Source organism: Gracilinanus agilis, chromosome 1, assembly GCF_016433145.1.
Source record: "Gracilinanus agilis isolate LMUSP501 chromosome 1, AgileGrace, whole genome shotgun sequence".
In the NCBI taxonomy this organism is placed as follows: domain Eukaryota; kingdom Metazoa; phylum Chordata; class Mammalia; order Didelphimorphia; family Didelphidae; genus Gracilinanus; species Gracilinanus agilis.
Window position 1 is genome coordinate 134,744,523 of NC_058130.1, and position 21,443 is coordinate 134,765,965.

Consider the following 21,443-nt stretch of genomic DNA (forward strand, 5'->3'; position numbering starts at 1 on the left):
CTTGACTCTATTGCTGCCTTTTTCCAACTTACCATTCTATCCTCATGACCAAGTTCACTCAAGGATTTCCTTCACACAGTACTGTCCTTGGGTCAAGTAGTTGACAAGAGATGAGGTCACCTGTGAGAGCATTTTTTTATCATGGGTCCTTTGGAATTATCTTGGATCAATGTTTTGAGCTAAGTGTTTGAGAGTTGATCATTATTACAGTTACTTTTACTGTATACAACATTCTCCTGTTTCCTCTTACTTTACTTCGAATCAGTACAATTAAATCTTCCCAGGTTTTTCTCAAAATATCCTGCTTATTTCTTATAGCATGGTCTATTGTAATTATATATCACAATTTGTTAAGTCATTCCCCAATTGATAGCATCTCCTCAATTTCCAGTTCTTTGCTTCCACAAAAGGAGTTCCTCTAAATATTTTTGTAAATATGGTTATTTTTCTTTTTTTTTTAATCTCTTTGAGAAATAGCCCTAATAGTGGCATTTCTAGGTCAATGAGTATATACAACTTTATAGCCCTTTAGGTTTCAAATTGTTCTCCAGAAGAGTTAGACTAAGTCACAACTCCAACAGTGGTGCCTATTTTTCTGCATCCTTTTCTGCTACATTAACCAATATGATAGGTATGAAGGTAGTGTCTCAGAGTTGTCTTGTATTTCTCTAATCAATAATCAAATTTTTTCATTTTATTTGACTTCTTCTGAAAGCTGCCTGTTCATAATAGCCTCCATTTATCAATTGGCGAATGGCTCTTATTTTTATAAATTTAGCTTAGTTCCCTGTAATGTATTTGAGGAATTAAGTCTTTATTAGAGAAACTTGGTGTAAAAAACTTTTTTCCCAGTTTTCTGCTTTCTTTTTCATTTTGACTACAGGTATACAATGCAAAAAAATTGTGCAGAACCTTCTTTATTTCATATAATCAAAATTATCCATTATTCTTGTGATCTTTATTCATGGTTTAGCCATAAACTCTTTCCTTATTGATAGATCTGATGGACATATTTTCCATGCTCCCTTAATTTACTTATCATATTTTATGTCTAAATCATTTCCCATTTTGACCTTATTTTGTTTTATAGTGTGAGATATTATCTATGTCTAGTTTCTGCCAAACTATTCTACAGTTTTCCCAGAAACATTAGTCAAAAGTGAATTCTTGCTCCAAAAGCTTGGATCTTTGAGTTTATCAAACACTAGATTACTCTGGTAATTTACAACTTTGTATTGTGTACCTAATGTATTCTGTTGATCAACATCTATTTTTTTAACATAATATTTTCCTCCCACTTACATGTAGAATCAATTTTTAACATTTGTTTTCACATATTTTTGTGTTCCAAATTGTCCTTCCTCTTCTTTCTCTTCCCTAAACAATAAGCAATTTCCATATTTGTTATTTGTGGAAGAAGGCAATATCACAAAGAAGAAGAAGAAAATAAAGTGAAAAATGGCCTGTTTTTTTTCTGCATTCAGACTCTTACTACTTCTTTCTCTGGTGTGGATAGCACTTTTCATCCAGAGTTCTTTGGAATTGCCTTGGATCATTGTATTGCTGATAATAGCTAAGTCTTTCACTGATACTTATCAAACAATATTACTGTTACTGTGTACAATGTTCTCCTGGTTCTGCTCTTCACTTTGCATCACTTCATGTCTTTCCAGGTTTTTCTAAAGTCATCCTGTTCTTCATTTCATATAGCACAGTAGTATTCCATTACAAGCATATACCACAACCACTATTTTATTTCTTAACCAGTACTAGATTGTTTTTATGATTACTACTTTATTTAATATAGTTCAAAATCTGCTAGGCTACTTTCCTTTACATATTTTTGTTGATTCCCTTGATATTATTGACCTTTCTATTCTTCTAGATGAGTTTTAAAAATTTTTTTCTAGTAATATTAAATAATTATTTGGTAGTTTTATTGGTATGGCATTGAATTAAGTTAATTTAGGTAGAAATATAATTTTTATTATATTGGCTTAGGCAAAGAAGTATGACATCCAATCTGACTATAAGATTTTATATGGAAACAATTGTTGAAGATAAACAAAATTTTGTGCCCTCTACTTCCAAACTCTATAATTACTGGAAATCATAATCTAATGGTCCTGTTTATCAACATAACTAATTGGTGGAATATAAATGTGATTTGATTTCACTTCCACTAGTTTATAAATGTATTAATTTGATTCTATAATATATATCTTAAATTTTAGTATAAGAACATTCATCTTTAATGTATAATAAGGGAGCAGATAGGTAGCTCAGTGTATAGAGAGCCACCAGTCCTGGAGATGGGAGGCCCTGAGTTCAAATGTGGCCTCAGACAATTTTTTGGGCAAGTCAGTTAACCCTATTGCCTAGCCTTGGATTTTTTATTTTTTGAAGTATAACAAGTTTCCTTGGCATATACCTCAATTTGCATTTTATTCAGACATAAAAGCCTCTTATAGGCATATATTAGGTAAATGTAGAAGTGATATTTCACTAAGCTTTCTATCTTAGACATTTAGTATAACCTTAAATTACTTTTCTGTTATAATTACATATATCAAAGTAAATAATTACATAAATCAAAGTAAAAAAACAAATGTTTTGTGCTTGGTGTAAACATATCTCACATCTGTCCGTTTTTTAATAATAATAGCCCAGGCCATGCTGTGTGAATGCTTAGCTAATATGTTTTAAATTAGTTCAGTTAAAAAGAGGAGGAGGTATCATGTTACTGAGAATTAGCTAGTGCTACAGTAGATTGTAAGGTTGGGTATGGAATTTCATGTAGCCTAAGTTTGAGTTGAAGTATGTCCTTTAAGGATTATTCAAATAGTATGCCTATTAATAAAATGTTTTTAAGAAAATAATTGATTCAAGTTGAGAATGTAACTTTTTTTTTTAAGAAGACATTCACTGGGGTGAAGTCAGTATTAAATAAAGCATGATAGTACTAAAGCTGATTTTTCATAGTATATAACACGTGGTAGATGCATAGTTTCTCCCTCCTCCCCAACACAGGAGAAAAGAAAGATGAATTTTATTAATATTCCATGAACTAAAACCTGTATTTTCCTAAAAGCGCATCAGTAATTTTTTTGTGTTGAGGATAACACAGTAGGAGGTCCCTTGTGTGCAGAAAAGGAAGGCAAGACCAGATGGTATTGGACATACATGGTCAAGACAGGTATTACAAAAGGACTAATGATTTCTTCAAAAGTACAGAGAGCTGGGCAGCTGGGTAGCTCAGTGGAGTGAGAGTCAGGCCTAGAGACAGGAGGTCCTAGGTTCAAACCCGGCCTCAGCCACTTCCCAGCTGTGTGACCCTGGGCAAGTCACTTGACCCCCATTGCCCACCCTTACCAATCTTCCACCTATGAGACAATACACCAAAGTACAAGGGTTAAAAATTAAAAAAAAAAAAAAAAAAAAAAAAAAAGTACAGAGAGCTTGTGGGGAGAGTATGAGACTAGAAGAAGGGAGAGGGGTGGGACAGTAGGGAATGAGAGACTGGATTTTCCTCTAAAACAGAAACAGAGGGGTGCCATTGAAACACTATCTTATGGCAGAGAAGGGGAACCTGGCTTCATGATGCATTGCTTTAGAAGGGAAAGTGTACTTTTAGGAGAACACCTTGGAGCCAAGCTTTGCTTCTAGAACTGTGCCCCACCTATGGAGAGAAGGATTGTGTGGACCTGGAGAAGTGTCCAGCACCCATGGTGCTGAGTGGGTGTAGGTCTATAAATAGATTACTTTGGCCTAAGATGAGTGCTTATGATTGGGGCAAGTGGCAGGATCTCACATCTTGGACCACAACAACCCTCACTTGCAACCTTCCCTCTTTCATGAATTGATCCTCTACAAAAGAGGGGAAGTAGAAGACGGGCCACAAAAAAAGAACTCTAGAGCTATATATTGAGCTTTTATATTTTCCTTGAATTCTGCCCCTGCTATCTCAATCTGTATTCTGTATATCTTTACCCAGTTATGCCATTGGCATCTCACATCAGCCAGAGTAGCTTCCGTGTTGAGGGTGCCTTCATTCTCCTAGTCGCCCAGGTTCATACCTTCAGTCATCATAGAGCAGTGATTACAAACCTTTTAGAGACTGTGTGCTATGCCCTGCCTCCCAGAGACCCTGTGTGGTGTCCTGCGCCCCCACCCCACACAGGAGATGGGAAAAGTGCTTCTCCCATTGGGCTGCTGGGCAGAGGGGTAGGGAATATGAAAAAATGTCATCTGGAGAGGGGGAGAGGAGCAGCTCTACCCAAGTCCCTCTGCCTTTCTAGTAGTGAACTCTAGGTGGGGGAAGGTTAAAGGGGGGGTGGTGTTCATGCCCACAGAGAGTGCTGAGTGTCATCTTTTGGTACGAGTGCCATAGGTTTACCATCACTGTCCTAGAGTCTTCCTGACTATGTCCTTCCACCATACTCAGACATTTGCCAAGCCTTTTCAGTTTTGTCTCCAAAATAGCATTCCTTTTTTTTTTTTTTTTTAAACCCTTACCTTCTGTCTTAGAATCAATACTATATATTGGTTCCAGGGCAGAAGAGTGATAAGGGCTAGGCTTAGTGACTTGCTCAGGGTCACACAGCTAGGAAGTATCTGAGGCCAGATTTGAACCTAGGACCTCCCATCTCTAGGCTTGGCTCTCAATCCACTGAGCCACCCAGCTCCCCCCTACTCCCCCAATAGCATTCTTTGTATCTATTTTTTTCTTTTCACTCACATAACTACAATCCTTACTTTTAACTTCTTATCTGAAATATTGTAATAACCTTCAGACTTCTCTCTGGCTATTCCCAATTAGATAGACCAACTTTGGACCAAAGAAAGCCATTTCTCTACCACTTCTGCCAGGTTATTATATGTAATAAATCACTGTTAACACAGGCCATCTTCTAGGCAAGGAATAACTCTTTGCCTCCTTTAGCAGTTCTTTTCTATTATAGTGTTGACTGTCTAGGTCTCACTTGGGCTGCTTTCTCAGAATCCTAATTATACCCAGCTCACTTAACATGAATTTGGGAAATAGGAATGGGAGTCATACACTATGTAGATGGCTTCATTGTTTTCAAATCCAGTATAGTTTTCATCCTGAATCCCTCTCTGAAATGAGCACTTGCTTCCTTGATATAGTTTATAAAATCAACCTTTTACCCGGCCTCAGCCACTTCCCAGCTGTGTGACCCTGGGCAAGTCACTTGACCCCCATTGCCCACCCTTACCAATCTTCCACCTATGAGACAATACACCGAAGTATAAGGGTTAAAAAAAAAATAAATAAAAATAAACCTTTTTTCACAATTTACTATTTTAAATTTAATATGTAGTAATTTATTTTGGGGGGAGTTGGTTCTCTGGTAGATCCTTGATAGAGAATCTTGATTGAAGGATGGCCAATTCAGGTAAGAAATTCTTTAGTATTAAGGTGAACATCCCCAAGACCTGGGCCCTTTTAGGTGCCACATCAGACACTAGGAGTGTTAGGCTGGCCAACTTCATTTTGATGTAAGGTGGAGCTTTCTAGACTACTTAGAGAAAATTACAGCTAATATTCAGCCATGAGTTCTTCCTGAATTCTATAGTGAGCAGAGATTAGAAGGGAGAGTCTTCAAAAGGGTCTTTGAGAGCTTGAGGAATCAGTAATGAAAGTGAGTGACCCCATTGACTCCTTCTAGGAGGTGATTCTGCAAAGCATTTCCTGTCTTTCCTTCTACCCTTAATAGCTTAACTCTTCTTTCCCAAGATCTTCACTTATGAGCGCAAATGGTATTCCCGCAAGGATCTTGCCAGACATCGGATCCATGGGGACCCAGATGACACATCCCACCGGGGACATCCTCTGTGTAAATTTTGTGATGAGCGTTATTTAGACAATGATGAACTCCTGAAACACCTGAGGAGAGACCACTATTTCTGCCATTTCTGTGATTCTGATGGTGCTCAGGAGTATTACAGGTTAGTGAAAAAGCAGTTCTCTTAAGTCATGCCCCAACAGGGACTGATAGCACACACGGGATTGGAGGGGAGAAAGCATGAATATAAACTAGTTGTGTAAGAGGCTATAAGCTAAAGATTAATAATGAGGAATTGGCATTACTTGCATTCTCTTTCCTGCTTAGTAAAAAAGTTAGGGTTTGGTATCTAAAGAGTTTCCTAACAGGTGGATGGTTTAGTGTTTCTTGAAGTCTCTGTCTAGGGATTTGAGAAGCTGAACCAAATAATCCCTGACTGATTCCACTTTAGTCATAATGCAGAATCCTTTGATATTTGTTTCTGTTGGGAATATGAAATGTTTTAGGGCTGAAGTTGGTTTTTGTAACTGAGCTCAGAGAACAATTACTTTCTGTCATTCCCTCTTTTTTTCCTAGTGTGTTTAAAAACAAAACAAACAAATAAAAACAGCCCAAATCTCCTTCTAGTCAGATTTATGAACATGCAGGACTAATAAGAATTAAAAATAGTTCCATGAATTCATGTAGTTGGACTGGCTCCTAGCAATGAAAGCCTTGAGGATTGGGAAGAGAAAGACTTCTTCCTCCTGAAAAAGGTGCACATGGATATGAGTTTAGCATTGCTCCTGTGAAAGTCTCATTGCGAGATATGATAATCTTGTTCTTGCAAAACATTTCTATGCTCCTTGGTGGGAAAACACTATTTAGATTACTTTTGCATTGAAGATGAGGAGATCCAACTAGTCCCATACAGTCTATTTTAGGAATGTTGAAGTTCTTCTCGATGGTTAGGGACTAATGCTCCTCATTATTATTACTTTCTATGGAGTACTGATTGGATACTGATGCACCTAGTTGATTTGGAGTAAGTTGAGTAGAACTCCTTTCTTGGGATTCATAGGAAAAGTTCTTGCAGTGCTTCTTGAGGTCTGCTATTTTGCCTTAATTGGTGCTATGCTCTGCTATTGGGTATTGATCAATTAACCCTCTTTGTCCCCATTTTAAATTTTTCTCCAGTGACTATGAATACCTTCGTGAACATTTCCGTGAGAAACACTTTCTCTGTGAAGAGGGAAGGTGCAACACTGAGCAGTTCACTCACGCATTCCGTACAGAAATTGACTACAAGGCGCATAAGACTTCCTGCCACAGCAAGAGCCGAGCAGAGGCCAGGCAGAATCGGCAAATCGACCTGCAGTTTAGCTATGCCCCAAGGCACACACGGAGGAATGAGGGTAAGTATGACTGGGTATCTGTCCTTGGAAGGGGCCTAGAGCTTGCAGCCCTCTGAGGGTCATGGCTTATGGCAGAGCTGCTCCATTGTTTAGGCTTTGGCTCTGCATTTTTCTAGCATGATAGAGTGACTTAAGACTTCAGTTTCCATATTTTATTAATAGGAAAATAATTAGATTTACTATAGTTTACTACCTTCATACGCCTTTAAAATGAACTGGAAGAAATAGTTTATCTCTCTCTTAAGGCCTTTTGTAACTCATCAGCCCCACTACGGGAGAGAATATTCTCAAACTAAAACAGTGATTCAGAATGTTCCTATTCTGTTTGCAAATATGGTAGGTTTCAGCTCCTTCCTCTTCTGGAGCTGTATATGCTTGTTCTGCTGTCCACAGTATCTAAGGGAGGAGGCAGAGAGGAAACCTAGCAAACAAGCTCACCCCTCAAAGATTGCTGGGCTCTGTGGGGTGGGGGAAGAACAGTCCTGGCCAGAGTGGAGAGATGGAGCAACAGCCCCTCTGTCTTGTTTCAGGTGTTGTAGGTGGGGAGGACTATGAAGAAGTGGACAGACACAACAGACAGAGCCGGGCCAGCAGGCCAGGGGGCCGTGGAACTCAGCAGCAGAATCGCCGAGGAAGCTGGAGGTATAAGAGGTGGGAGGCTTTTGCTTGCTGTTGAAGTTCCTCTCTTGGCAGCCCAAGGGGTGTTTTGTTGGGGGCTGCAGGAGTTGGGGGCTGGCTGAGGGGCCCTGTCTCCAAAATGCCACTTTGTCCCCAAGTTTTCCAGACTGAGAGAATCTTAGACTTGGAGGGGATGTAGAGACCTGACCTGGCCCTTCCTGTTAGAGATGAGAAAACAGAAACACTCAGAGGTGAGATGACTTGATCCATGTTCAAATAGCAAGTTAACATCCAGTCTGGGATCAGAACCCATGATAGTTTTGTTTTGTTTTGTTTTTTTAAACCCTTAACTTCTGTGTATTGGCTCCTAGGTGGAAGAGTGGTAAGGGTGGGCAATGGGGGTCAAGTGACTTGCCCAGGGTCACACAGCTGGGAAGTGTCTGAGGCTGGATTTGAACCCAGGACCTCCCGTCTCTAGGCCTGACTCTCAATCCACTGAGCTACCCAGCTGCCCCCTCCATGATAGTTTTGTGAATGGATTCACAGCAATTAGTAAATCCCCCAAGAGATGTGTTTTTGTCTCCAGTAGAGCCTCTACCTTTAAAAAAAAATGCTGTTCTTTTTGTTTTTACATCACTAATTTTTTGGAAATATGTCTTCTCTTCTAAATCGAACACTTTCTTTTATTAAAGAAAAAAAAAGAATACTGTTTCCAGAACCATGGCTTTTTGACAATAGACTACTTCTTATCATAGGTTTGAGTGGAATGGATGGGACCTCACCTAGTCCAGCCCCCTCTCATTTTCATCCATGGAAACTGACCCAGAGTGATTAATGACTTCCACTTGTCACATAGTAGTAAGAGTCAGAAGAAGGTTTGAAGTCAGGCCATAGGATCATAGCTGTAGAGCTAGAGGGAATCTCATCTCCTCCATTCCCATTATTTTACAGAGGAGGTTGTGATTTGCCCAAGGTTACTTAGCTAGCTATAGTAGGCATCAAAGTCAGGATTTGAACCCAGTTTCTCTTGATTACTAAGCCATTGCCTATTCCACTGAACCACATTGCCTCCTGAGTTTTTCTTTGCCTATTGCTTCATTTTGGGGGGCATGTTGCTGTTGGTGTTGATGCTCACCCGTGTTTCTAGCACCTGGGGTGAGATGATTTGAAAATTCCTCTTATCTGTAATTCTTAAAAAGAGAATCCAGATGACTACTTTCTCTTTTCCCAACATCCTAGAAAAGCACTGTAGGCAAAAAGGATGACACTACTCACAATTTAACCCTGAAGTTTTCTCCAAGAGTGTATTGGCTTCTTTACTGTTCAGTAGACATGCTCAGATCTGAGGGAATAGAATTCTCTTTTTGTTAACCAGCAGTTCTTTTCCAGAACCAGTTCTCTAAAGGGACTGAGAAATGTTTATGGGTCTGATTATGATAACTTGTAGACAATATTGCAAAATAGAGGATTTTCTACTAAAGACCTCTTTGTTTGGGGAGATGAGGGAGAATTCAGTGAAGTGTGGATAAACCCTTGCACATGTGCTATTCATGGTGATAAAAGCACCAAGACCCTGGATATTGAGAGTGGGGCAGAGAAGTCCTCAGCTTCAAAAGGACAGAAGTGCTTGTTGTTGAGAGTTGGCACATCTAGGGAGAGAATGGGCTGGTCGTGGGGCCTCATGACAGCTATGTCCTGTGTTGTCTAGGAGAGAGGCTGACCCGAGAAGTTTGTGTAGACCATTTAGGCCAAATTGTTAGTGTCTAAGGATAAGGGCTCCTTCCTTGGTGACTTGGCAGTTGCTGGACTCTGTAGATTTGTTGTATTTTCATAGGGTCCTTGGCTTTAGAGCTGGTGGTTTTTTGAGGAAAAACTCCATCTTTATTTTGGAGTGAGCTAAGAGGTATCTGGGCAAAGACTGGTGACAGTGGTAGAAACACAGAAGGGGCTGTCACCTGGCAACTTGGGGAAGCATTGACTTAAAAAGAGAGAGAGAGAGAGAGAGAGAGAGAGAGAGAATATGAGTGTGAGTGTGAGTGTGAGAAATTGGACCATACCTACAGGGAAGGCTGGCCTTGAATTTCAAGGATGGCTACAAGTTCCTATCCCTTCCCTGTGTGAAGTCCTGTATAATTAAAAATACCCAAGCCACATTTTCCCCAGTTCTCCAAGGAAGAGGGGTATGGGTGGGATGGGGTTGGGAGCATTTGAGAAGTGGTTAGAATCTCAGTTCCTGGGCTTTTCCAGCAGATGGTGCCACAAGTCAGGCCTTGTCTGGAGAGCATGGGACATGTTTCATAGCATCCTTAGGTTCTTTTCCTGACCCTAAAGGAATCTCCTTTTCCTTCTCCTGCACTTCAGGGAAGAAGAAGACAGAGATGTAGCAGCTGCAGTGAGGGCATCAGTTGCTGCACGTAGGCAAGAAGAGAAGAAGTGGGTTGAGGATAAAGAGGATGGAAGCAGAGTGAAGAAGGAAGAGGGCAAGGACTTCGAAGAGACTCGGGGCTCAAAGAGAGCCCCCAGGCCTTCTGCTGAGGCCCCAGGTGATCAGTGGTGGCCAGCAGGCGGGCCCTGCACCACACCCATTTGTCCGGGATTCTCAGCATAAAGAGGAGAACTCAAGGCATTGTCCCTTGGTTGGGAACTTTTTCCACAGGCAGGGACAGTTTTTCTGCTCTCTAGCAGAAAATGGATTTTGAATGAATTGCAATCAAGTTGTTTGATCGAGGATGGGAAATCTATTTTATGTGAAGCTGAAATTTTAGGCTTTTTAAAAAGTCTCAGCTAAAGGATTGCATTCCTTCGAGGAAGTGGTATTAAGTCACATAGTCACATATGGCCATCCTTTTTTTAAGACCAACGCAATAGGAAATATCAAGTTAGAGTATATGTTTAACTTTCCTCATTGAAAGAAAAATTCAGAATAAGTTCTTCATGAACATTTCTGATTCATGATTCCTGAAGAGTCTGACATCTGTTGCATGAGAGTCTTTGAGGAGAAAGCTATATTCCTGTAAGGTCCCAAGGCTAGTGTTTACAACTCCAGACATTTTCATAGGAGCAGTTCCTGGTTTTTAGCAATTACCATCAGTTCATGTTACAAGTCATTGTCCTTGATCCTAGCTCCCAAGGAGGTCACTGCTAATGGTCCCGCAAGTCAAGAGGACTTTGTCTCGTTTAGCTCGGCAGCAGGGGGAGCTGTGCAGAGGTATGTGGGGCATCATGCAGGGGCAGCTTGAGTCTGGTGTCTCTGTGTCAGAAGCATTGGCTTAGATCCTGTGGACATAGAGGGATGGGTTGGTTCCTAATAAGGGTTTGCCTCATCTGATGACAGGGATCTTACAGCTGACAGGGAGGTGGGGGGTGGGGCCCGAACATGGGCTCTGGGACCCTTTGTTTAATGACTAGATTTCCTCTAGGGTTTCTGAAGGAGTTGTGAGCTCTGGCCTGTCAATGACTCCTTCTTTGGTCCTCCCTTGGGGCTTTTCTGAGTAGTCATACATCCCTTTTCCATCTGAGTCCCATCCAAGGGATCTCTGCTTTAGGACCACAACAAGGCTGCCTTCTAGATCTCTTCTCTCTGCCTAGGGTCTATCTGGGGAGTATAGCTTTGCATAAACAGAGCAATCCCTTCTGGCCCCTGCTTCCTCTGCTTCCTGCCTTTCTTACAAAGGGATTTTTAGTGGGTCTCCTCCCCTCTTCTGAGGCAGCTTGAGTTCAGACACTCTTTCCTGATTCCCTCTTCCCTGATGAAGGCCTGGGTGGGTCATGTGACATCTTATCTCTTGCTCTGCCCCAGTTCCCTCCACCCAGCTTCAGTCAAACTTAAAGAAGAAGACTTCCCAAGCCTCTCCTCCTCCTCCGCCCCCACCATCTCCTCGGGGATGTCGCTTACCTATACAGTCACTGCCAAGAAGAACTCAGCCTTCCAAGAAGAGGACTTTCCAGCCCTTGTGTCAAAGATGAGGCCTAGCAAAGCTGTGTCCAACATCTCTTCAGCCTGGAGCAATAGCTCCAGTAAGAGTGTTGTCCGGCCAGTGGCACCTATCCAGGCCAGTTCCAGCCAGCTCACAAAGAAACCCTCTTTAATCACCAAAGGAGGTGGCAAAGCAGGCAAAAAGAACAACAAAGCCCTGGTCTCTGATGATGAGGATGACAGCATCGGGTTGACCACCCAAGAAATCAGGAACGCGCCTACCATGTTTGATGTCTCCTCCTTACTGGCTGCATCTTCCTCACAGTCTTTTATAAAGGTGAGCAAGAAGAAGAAGACAGGAGCTGAGAAGCAAAGCTCAGCATCGCCCCCACCCCAGCCAGAGGTGACCACCAAGTCAGCTTGGAGAGAAAAGGCTCCCAGCCCTGAGCATGGAACGGCTTCTGTGGCCACAGCTAATGGGTCAGAGAGGCCTACAGCCATTGTGAATGGACATTCAGAAAAGACAGCCCATGTTGGCAGTGTCCCCAAGGAGCCTCCTGGGCTCACAAAGCCACCAGTGACTAACCAGTGCCCTTTACCTCAGGAAGACTTCCCAGCTCTCTGCAGCGTGGGGCCTCCCCGAATGCAGCCTCCACCAGGTAACAGCAGTCAGGCAGTGGTCCCATCTGGGCAGGAGAGGGTGGGGGAGAAGGAGGAGGAATGGGCCAGTCCTCAGGCTTCAGGGTGCTTGATTATCCTAAAGACCTAGGATATATCAGTCATATTCAGTTAAACAGCAGAGCTGCTTCCTTTCAATGACATGTTTGAACCCAGGAATGTTGGGACCTACCAGGTGTGTTCCCAGCAGAATGGCAGGTTTATTCCTTCTAGATAGAGAATTCCTTTACATCCCAGCTAAGAAATGGCAGGCAAGTCCTGCTTACTAGGCAGTGAATGTAACCTGGGGAGTCACTTCTCAGAGGCTCACAGTTTCCTCAGCTGGAAGAGGAAAAGGGTAGCCCAGATGACTTATTAGGTTCTTTTCAGCTTTAGAATTTTGGTCCTGGGGCCCCTCCAGTCATATAGGATGCCCCTCCTATAGCCTCTGTGCTGGCGCCGGCTTACTTCCACTTTATAACTGCCTCGAGCTTCTTCAGCCACATTGGCTTGTAGTGGATGGGTTGCTGGAGCACATTTTGCCAGGCTACAAAAGTCCAGTGGGGCCCAAACTCCATTTTAGTTCAGCATGATTGGAAGGCTATGCACCCAGGAGGGAGCAGGGAAATGTTACCCTCACTACCTTCATGAGCGTGCGTGCACATACTTAATTTTAGATCCCTTTATGTGGGGTCAGAGCTTTGGGCATTCCAGTGAGATTTTCTGATGGGGGTGGTATGTGTAATAAGATGATTGTTGGGGGTAATGGGGATTTTACAAAGAAGTGCAGTTTGATAGAAAAGGGTCATTGTGCTTTTACATACTCTGTTCACTAAGTTAGAAATATCAGTGAGGTGGAAGTAGATGGACCCCCACCAGGGTGTCACTTGATAGTGTAGTCTCTTTGGTAGTGAGAGTTCATTCTCTGAGGTTAGTCTGTGGCTGTTTTCATTTGTAGAGGGAGGAAGCTCGGTCACAATTGGTGGGGAAGGTGGGCATAGCCATTGCCTGCAGGTTGTGGGCTCTGAAACAAAAATATTGATTATTTGAGGGCACATTAGAGCTCAGAACAGTGAGTTGGTATTTGCTCAAGAAAATGCCAGTGTCTCACATCCAGTGGAATGGATTAATGCTCTGTGTACCCGAAGAGGGTGGGGCTGTCCTCAGAATTTCTTTGAGAGTGAGACTTCTGTTTTTCCTACATCAGAGGCTCTTGTGACATCTTGGTGGGATGGAGCTGGCCTGTGGAGCTAGAAAGAGGGCTGACACCCCTTGGCAACTCAAAACTTGATAGAGGATCACCCTGAGGACAGCCCACTCTTCCTGGTACCTCACTCAGGCTCACAGCTGCCTGAAAGTGTAGCTTTAACCAGTGGTTACAGCTGTTTTTTTGGAAATATTCATGAGGCTCTGTTGTGATTGTGTATGATAGTGCCATTTGTTGACTTTTTTTTTTTTTTTTTAGTAAATCATTTTGCTCCTATGGGGCCTTTCTCTGGCTAGGAGTGTTTCCTGCCTGCCTTGTTACATGTCATTTCCAGAAATCTGGCTTTTCCTGTTCTTGTGGCAGCAAGCTGGAGGTGGGGGAAAGGGGCGGCAGATGGGGCCCCCCTCCCCACTCACCTCCCTAGTTGTGCCCAGTGGTATATTTCCTATTGTCTTCCTCCTCTCTTGTTGTTGTCTAGGCTTTAACTCTGTGGTGCTATTAAAGAGCCCCCCGCCACCTCCAGGACTGTCGCCACCCATTAGCAAGCCCCCTCCAGGCTTCACCGTCATCCCACCCAACAGCATCTCTGAACCCATCACCACCTCCATAAAAGAGTAAGTCACAGGTGTTTGGAGTGCTCCATCCTGTTCACGCCAGATTCGGCTGAGCCAGCGATTCAAGGGAGGGAGGAGGTGGGTAGGGAACTGAGACCATGGGGTCACCTCAGGACTGACCATAATGGAGTTGGCCGGTGGCACTCGAGGTGTCCTACACACTGGCCACTGCCCAGGGGAATGTGTCTCATCTCTGAATGTCCCCGAATTTGTTGTCTCTTGTCATCCAGGCAGGGCTGGCCCCTCACCTAGGGGCTGGGGAGGCGGAGTCACAGCAGCTCTGTTGGGAGTGGTCAGTTGTCCACTACCAAACGAGTTCTGCCTCGTCCCCTCCCCCGTTATCATTTGTAACAGACTTGTACTCTGTGTTAGAGCGCAGCTTCCACTAAACTTTTCCGTTTGGGATGTTGCTGTCCCCAGCCCTGTCGCTGGAAGCTCTCCTGGAGAGGACCGATTTCATTTTGCTCAGTGATTCTTGGTGTGGGGTCTCCCGGATGTACATTCCTACTTCTGGCTCCTTGGTCCGCACTTCGGATGAAGGAAATGCCCCAAAGTGCTGCATTCCCCAGAAGTAGCTGCAGCAGCTGTGTTCTCAGGTGCTGTCACTCTTCTGTATTCCCCGGGCCCTCCCTCCCGCATGCTCAGCAGTGAAATGTTCACCGGCTGTTCCCATTAGAGGAGGACACAGGCCCTCAGTTGTCACCAGACCACTGTGGGGTGGGAAGGCTGTGACATAGATTTGTTGGACACAGATGGAGCTGCCTTGGGAGGAGCAGGGGCTGCCAGGGGCCCCGCAGCAGGGCCATGGCATGGTTTGGGAAGAGCCCTGGCCTGGGAATCAGGAGACCTGGGTTCTAGTCCCAGCTTTGCCACGAACTCACTGGGTGAGAGCTTGGGGAATCAGTCACCTAGCATCTCTTTGCGCCTCTCTTAACTTCTCCACCTTAAAAGGGAGGAGATGGTCTTCCAGCTCTTAAAAAAATGATTCTTTTCACTTACTTTTCCAGGGTGAAGCCAGAAGTAATAGGCAGAGACTAATGTGTACTCTTCTCCCCCTATCTCTTCTTTTCCTCTTTCTTCTCCTTCCCTCATCTCTCTCCTCTCCCTTCCCTCCCCCTCTTCCCTTTCTATATCAGGCAAGGTCCCTGCCAAGGAACTTATTTGATACCTGAGAATTTCCAACAAAGGAACATCCAGCTCATTCAGTCCATAAAGGAGTTCCTTCAGAGTGATGAGTCCAGATTCAACAAATTTAAAAGCCATTCAGGGCAATTCCGACAGGTGAGTGGGAAGTGAGACTTTGGGGTAGGGAAGGAGAGAAGTAGGAATTGGGTTGATCTGGTATCTCGAAAAGAAATGAAATTGTCTTGGTTTCTTTGTTTTCTGGCCTATAGGGTCTTATTTCTGCAGCACAGTATTACAAGAGCTGCCGGGAACTCCTTGGGGAGAACTTCAGAAAAATCTTCAGTGAGCTTCTAGTGCTCCTGCCTGACACAGCCAAGCAGCAGGAACTTCTGTCTGCACACAATGATTTCCGGGTCCAGGAGAAGCAGGGGGCCCCCAAATCTAGAAAGAACAAGAAGAATGCATGGCCAACTAGCACCTCTTCTGAACTGGACTGCTGCATCTGCCCTATTTGCCAGCAGGTGCTGACCCAGGATGACCTGGGCACTCACAGAGCCCTGCACATTGACGATGAAGAGTTCCCTTCCTTGCAAGCCATCAGCAGAATTATCAGTTAGCTTTCATCAAGACCAGCGCAACAGTCTCCACACCTTCTATTTGCACTTTTTTGAAGTAAGGTCTGTTAGGACACAGCTGCCAGGGGTGTGGCTGCCTGGCTGTCCCGGGGACAGTCACACACAGGGCCAATGCACACCCCCCCACACACTCTCCTCCCTTTTGCAGAAACCAAAACGCCAGAGCACCAAATGCCTCAGGAGAAGTAGTCCAGGCCACCCGGTGTGGTTAGCAGGTCGTGTCGGGCAGGGGAGGGAGAAAACGATGGGGTCATCTGCCAGGTTTACCTTGCCCCACTCAGTTCCCTGCACCGCTGCCGCCGTCGTTCAGGAATACAGTTGGGTTTCTTCGGAGCCAAGTAAAGACTGCCTTCCTCCCAGAAGGGGGTTGGTCTTGCTCTTTATTCTTTTACTTTTTATCAAGTGACTGGGGGGGTGGGATGGGGGGTGGGGGTGGGGTATAGTTCTTGTAGCCTGGGGGCCTTTCCCTGGAGTTGAAGCCAGTGTCATTGCCACACTGGGGGCAGACCCAGAACCGCCTGCAGTCACACAGATTGGAAGAGCTTCCATAAGGAGAAAGAAGTGGAGTTTTATGTTGAAGGAGTGAGACTGTTCAGTGTGTAAACGATTGGTAGTTTTGTGATTAAAGACCATTCAGGATGGAAAGCAGAAATAAAATTGTGCTACTTGAATTGGGATAATCTTTACAGGATTAGCTGAATGTGGGATCGAAAAATCTCTGACCTTTTATAATAAGACAGTTTATCTTCAAATACATTTATTTTGCAGTACAGCATGTAGAATACTGTTCTAAGCGCGTTTCTCTCTCTAGATTTCTCTCTCTAGCTCTCTAGCTGTCTCTTTTTTCTCTCTGTCTCTCAGCAGTGGTCACAATTATTTTAATTTGTATTTAAAAACAGCTGTCTTTTCTGATTATTGGATGTATTGATGCGATTGAGTTGGAACATTAAAAACTGCTGCACATTGTTGCCTGGTGGTCCTAGTCTTTGCTTTTCACTGGGAGAGTATAGATGTTCCTAGGTCATAAAGTCTGTGCTGGAATGAAGAGGCCTGGTTGGTCAGAGCTTGGACTCTGGGCTATTCTCCCCAGGTCAGTCAGGTCATAGGTTCTTTGCTGGCCAAAACCAAGGTCTAGCCTGTCAAGGTCAGATGACTCCTGATCCATTCTCCTCTGGTGTTTCTGGGCCAGGACTCAAGACCACCCACCCTGAGACAAAGCGGTAGCATTTGCAGTAAATGCTGAGGCCCCATCCTCTACCAGGCCTTTGGCCTGTTGTTTAGGGATAGGTGAGTTTGAGAACTCATCTTCCTTGGATCCAGACTGAGTAATTCACATGCACTTGCTAATAAAAGTGGTAGTGGTCATGTCTGAGATTGCTATGAAGAAGGGGCCTCAGCAACACTTCTAGCTCCAATCCAGTCTTTGGGTGCAAAAATAAAGAGTGTTGGCTACAGAACCTGGTACTGAGCTAGGCTGTCTTCTAAGGAATGCTCTTTATATCCAGTAGTGACCATTACTTTCAGGAGACTTCATTTTTCACAGGCAAGAGGAATCCAGGAGATAGTTGGGAAAGATGACTGCCCCGTGAGCCAGAGTCCCCCAGCCTGGCTCTCTGTATACATGTGCTGGCTCCAAAGATTTTCAAGAGACCTTGTCAGATCAGTTTTAAACATCGTTGCCATGAAATGGATACTATTTTCTGTGGCTATTCTTCCATTTCTAGATTAACTGGGACAATCTCGGTTTTTCTTAGCCTAGTTCTCAGTGAAAAAGACACTTTCATTTTTTTAAAGTTTGCTTTCCTGTGCTAGTGTTTTTTCCCTTGAAAAGTTACTGCAGGAGGCAGGTAGGTGGCTCAATGGATAGAGAGCCAGGCCTAGAGATGGGAAGTCCTGGGTCCAAATCTGGCCTCAGATATTTCCTAGCTGTGTGACCTTGGGCAAGTCATTTAACACCCCAACTCCCAATACCTGACTTCTGCCTTGGAACCAATACATAGTATTGATTCTAAGACCAGAAGGTAAGGGTTTGGCTTGTTTTTTAAAGAAAAAAGAAACATTATTTCAGTACCCTACATTATCTCTACCCTTTCACTAAAAAAGTAGGGGCTCTTGCTGGCCCCTCAGAAATCATCCTATTCTCTCAGGAAAAAGGTTGTGGAATGAGGCAGAGAATGCCTGCTAATACTCCCTAGAAATCAGTAAGTACTTGAGAGGGCCAAAGAGCTGGAGAACAGGGGACCCCCTTCATATTATAGAGAGCTCGGAGAATGTAAAGGCCTTTGCAGGTTGGGGACAGCCACAGCTAGAACCCTAGGTCAGGGTTTTTGGCTGCTTGGGGGCGGGAGGATGCATAGATGCATTCCTGGTATCTCCAGGCCACACGAGTTCATTTGCACTCTTTATTGAAAATAAGTTGCAGTTGGGACACAGACACTGAAAATACACAATCACAGATTGTTCTTTCAGAAGAGATATATACAAAAAAATTGTAAACTTTTTTCTTTTTTTTTTCTTTTTTTTTTTAACTGACGGTTCCATACACAGTCCACCCTAGACTACAATGTACATAGTTTTACTTACAACAGCAGCTTTGGGAAGCAGCCTGCCTTTAAATAGAGGTATCTGCAAAACTTAAATGGGCAAACCACATTTGGTATCCATTTGATATTAAAAACTAGTACAGAATTGAAGGGTTAAATGCAACAGAGTCCAGGCTGCTGAGCTCCAGCAAGGAGTGAGTGGTCCCTCTAATGAACTCTGTAATGGGAAGGAAAAGGCCAGGAGGGTGGGCTGGGAGGGAGCACCCCCTGGTTGCTTGCCAGTGACCAACCAGCCCACCTGCTGTGGGAAAGAGTTGGCAGAAGTTTCAAGGTAGAGATGAGTTCTTTGAGATGGTCATGAGGTGACTAACTTAAACCCATAAAGTCATTCTCCTGTAAACAAAGTTCACGGTGAGTGCTTGCTTCTCTGGGGAAGAGACACTGCTGAGCCAGGACCACAGTTCAACCTGAGAGGTGGGTAGGTGCATTCAGTTGGTGTGTGCATGCACTGTTTGCAGGACTGGGCAGGAGGCCTTCCTTGTCCATCCCGTAGCTTCTGCACAGGCTACCATGTGTCAAATGCATTTGTGTTTATTATTTAAACGTGGAAAAGAGGCAGAGTTCTGGACCTCTCATTTCCCTTTTTCTCTCCTTTCCTTATTTCTTCCTACCCTCATCAGGCACTCACACTTTGCCCAGCTAGGCTGGGCACAGGGCATGTGAGTGGCTCACAGGGGCCTCCTTGCATCCTCCTCTCTATAACTCCCACAAGGCCTGGACTTGGGCATGTATTTGTAGCTGTCAAAGGAGGGCATCAGCTTCAGTGTTTGAATCTGTTCCTTCCAGAGAAGGCCACCTTAGAGGCTCCTCAGCAGCTTGTGGGAACAGAAGCTGGTAATGGGAATGTTGGCGTGTGATGCTCAAAATGGCAGCAGAATGGACATGCTTTGCTTCAGCTGGTAGAGAAGGGCCCTGACTAAAGATGAACACTGGCCCCCACTGACCAAGGGAAAATGGACAATGGCTGGGATGGGGATGCTTAAAGGGGAAGAAAGGCAAGAGTCTAGGGAATTAATACAGGAAGGCTAAAGCATGTTCTATAGCTACAACACCAACAACTCTAGGATTTCTCTAATGAGTCCATAAGAATAGATTAAACTACATTCCGTATCGCTGGGCATACTACCCTACCTGACAAACCACTGGCACGGAAGACAGACTACAATGGACACTATTTAACAGTACTACCCACACCCAAAATTGCTTATAAGGACCCCCACCCACCCACCCTCGATGGAAACTTGGGGCACACTCTGGGGTTAGGAGTTGCCCAGGTCATGCAAGTAGGGATTGGGCCAGGCCTAGGGGCAGGGCTCTTGCTGCTGTTGCTGCCTTTGGTACATCTTGCCTTTTTGTCAGCTCAGACCCATCTGTGAAAGTCTGGGGTGTTAGGTTCAGGCAGAAAGTCCTAGCTGATCCCCCCCTCCCAGAAAACACGGGTTTGGGTGGGAGAGGTCAGTGCTAACCCATGCGGGCTGGCCATGATAGAAGGCAAAGTGCTTAGCCACCATGTTCAGCTTCTCTCCTTGTCCGCTTCCTGTTCATTCCCCAGTTCTGTCTGTGGAAGCACTAGGCCTGGCTTGGCAGGGAGGCTGGTTGGGGAGCAGAGCCACTAGCCCATCAGACAGGGACATGGGGAAGGTGTCCCTGAGTCACTAACAGGGATACCCTCCCAGGAACCTGGACTTTTATTTTTTCTGGGGGTTGTGTACAAGTTTCTGCAGCAGCCCCAACTTTTATTCACTCCCAAGTGACCTGGGGGTCTGGGGAAGGGAGCCACCAAGTGCTGGATGGACCTGGGGCACTGGGGCACTGAGAATGGCCCTGACATCCATAGAAAGCCCAATGCGATCACGGAAATACACAAAGAGCAATATAGAAAAATACAATATACCCAATGGACAGTTATCTCACAATCAATTTAAGGAACCGTTTAAATTGATTATTGGCTAAAATATTAACACGTACCTTTGTGCTGCTAAAATGAGTCAGTGTTCCCTCTAAGGAAAATATTGCTGCAGATGGTTTTCCCTGGGGAGGGGTCATAGGACCCCTTCCTCAGCTGGACCTTTTCCTTCAGACTTAGGGATGAGAAGCCATGGGTCTGGCACAGGTTGGGGAATAGACAAACCCAGTCTGTGGGGGAAGGATGGGGCAGAGCACCCTGGAAACCCTGAGTCTTCTCCCTCACGGGGCAGGGTTTGGGGGCTCAGGGGGATTGGGCTCATTCCGAGAATTTACTAGAGAAGGCCAAGGAGAGATAGGCTTTGGGTTAGAGAAGAGGGATGAGCATCCCCTTCTAGCTAGAGACTGGAGCTGAGGAAATTCAGAATGTCCAACTTAGCAGGCTGTCCTGATTCAGAGCCTGGGGGTGGAAGGTGGCTCTGAGAAGAAGATGCCATAGACTCAGAGGCCTGCCCCCAGGGGGGCACAGTTGTGGCTGGGTCAGGAGGCTCATAGCACCTGTCCTACAAAGATCTGAGCTTTGGGCTCAGCAGTTTCCATTGAGAGCTCTTGATTTCATGCTAACACTTCACTTTCTTAATTTCCTACCTTCAATGAAGAAGCATTGACAGGGATGCTCACTGCCTCTCTTCCCTTCCAACTTTAGTATTGATTAAGGCCGTTCTGTGTTCAGAGCATGGGTCTTCCCTTTCTCCCTCTTTCTGCCTCTTACCTCCTGGAACATACTTGACTGCCTACTCCCCTTGCCTTGCCTTCCTTTCTAAGCATATATCTGACTTTCCTTCTCCATATCATTTTCCACCTCCTTGTTCTTCCCTTCCTGCCTTCTTCCTCAGCCTTCTTTTCCTTTCCTCTCTTTCCTTTCCACATGCATCTTTTATTCCTTTCTCCTTTCCCTCCCT

General features: G+C 44.5%; 1 protein-coding gene across 1 annotated transcript in view; it reads left to right on the forward strand.

Moving 5' to 3' along the window:
• Positions 1-16,378, forward strand: part of ZNF598 (zinc finger protein 598, E3 ubiquitin ligase) — a 37,541-nt gene extending 21,163 nt beyond the window's left edge. Inside the window, exons 4-12 of the mRNA XM_044677438.1 lie at positions 5,759-5,970; positions 6,984-7,201; positions 7,732-7,852; positions 10,181-10,362; positions 10,943-11,027; positions 11,619-12,394; positions 14,078-14,213; positions 15,350-15,494; positions 15,608-16,378. Of these exons, the coding sequence (XP_044533373.1) occupies positions 5,759-5,970; positions 6,984-7,201; positions 7,732-7,852; positions 10,181-10,362; positions 10,943-11,027; positions 11,619-12,394; positions 14,078-14,213; positions 15,350-15,494; positions 15,608-15,955 (2,223 nt within the window). The 3' untranslated portion in view covers positions 15,956-16,378. The remainder of the gene's footprint in view (positions 1-5,758; positions 5,971-6,983; positions 7,202-7,731; positions 7,853-10,180; positions 10,363-10,942; positions 11,028-11,618; positions 12,395-14,077; positions 14,214-15,349; positions 15,495-15,607) is intronic.
• The last annotated feature ends 5,065 nt before the right edge of the window (positions 16,379-21,443 follow it).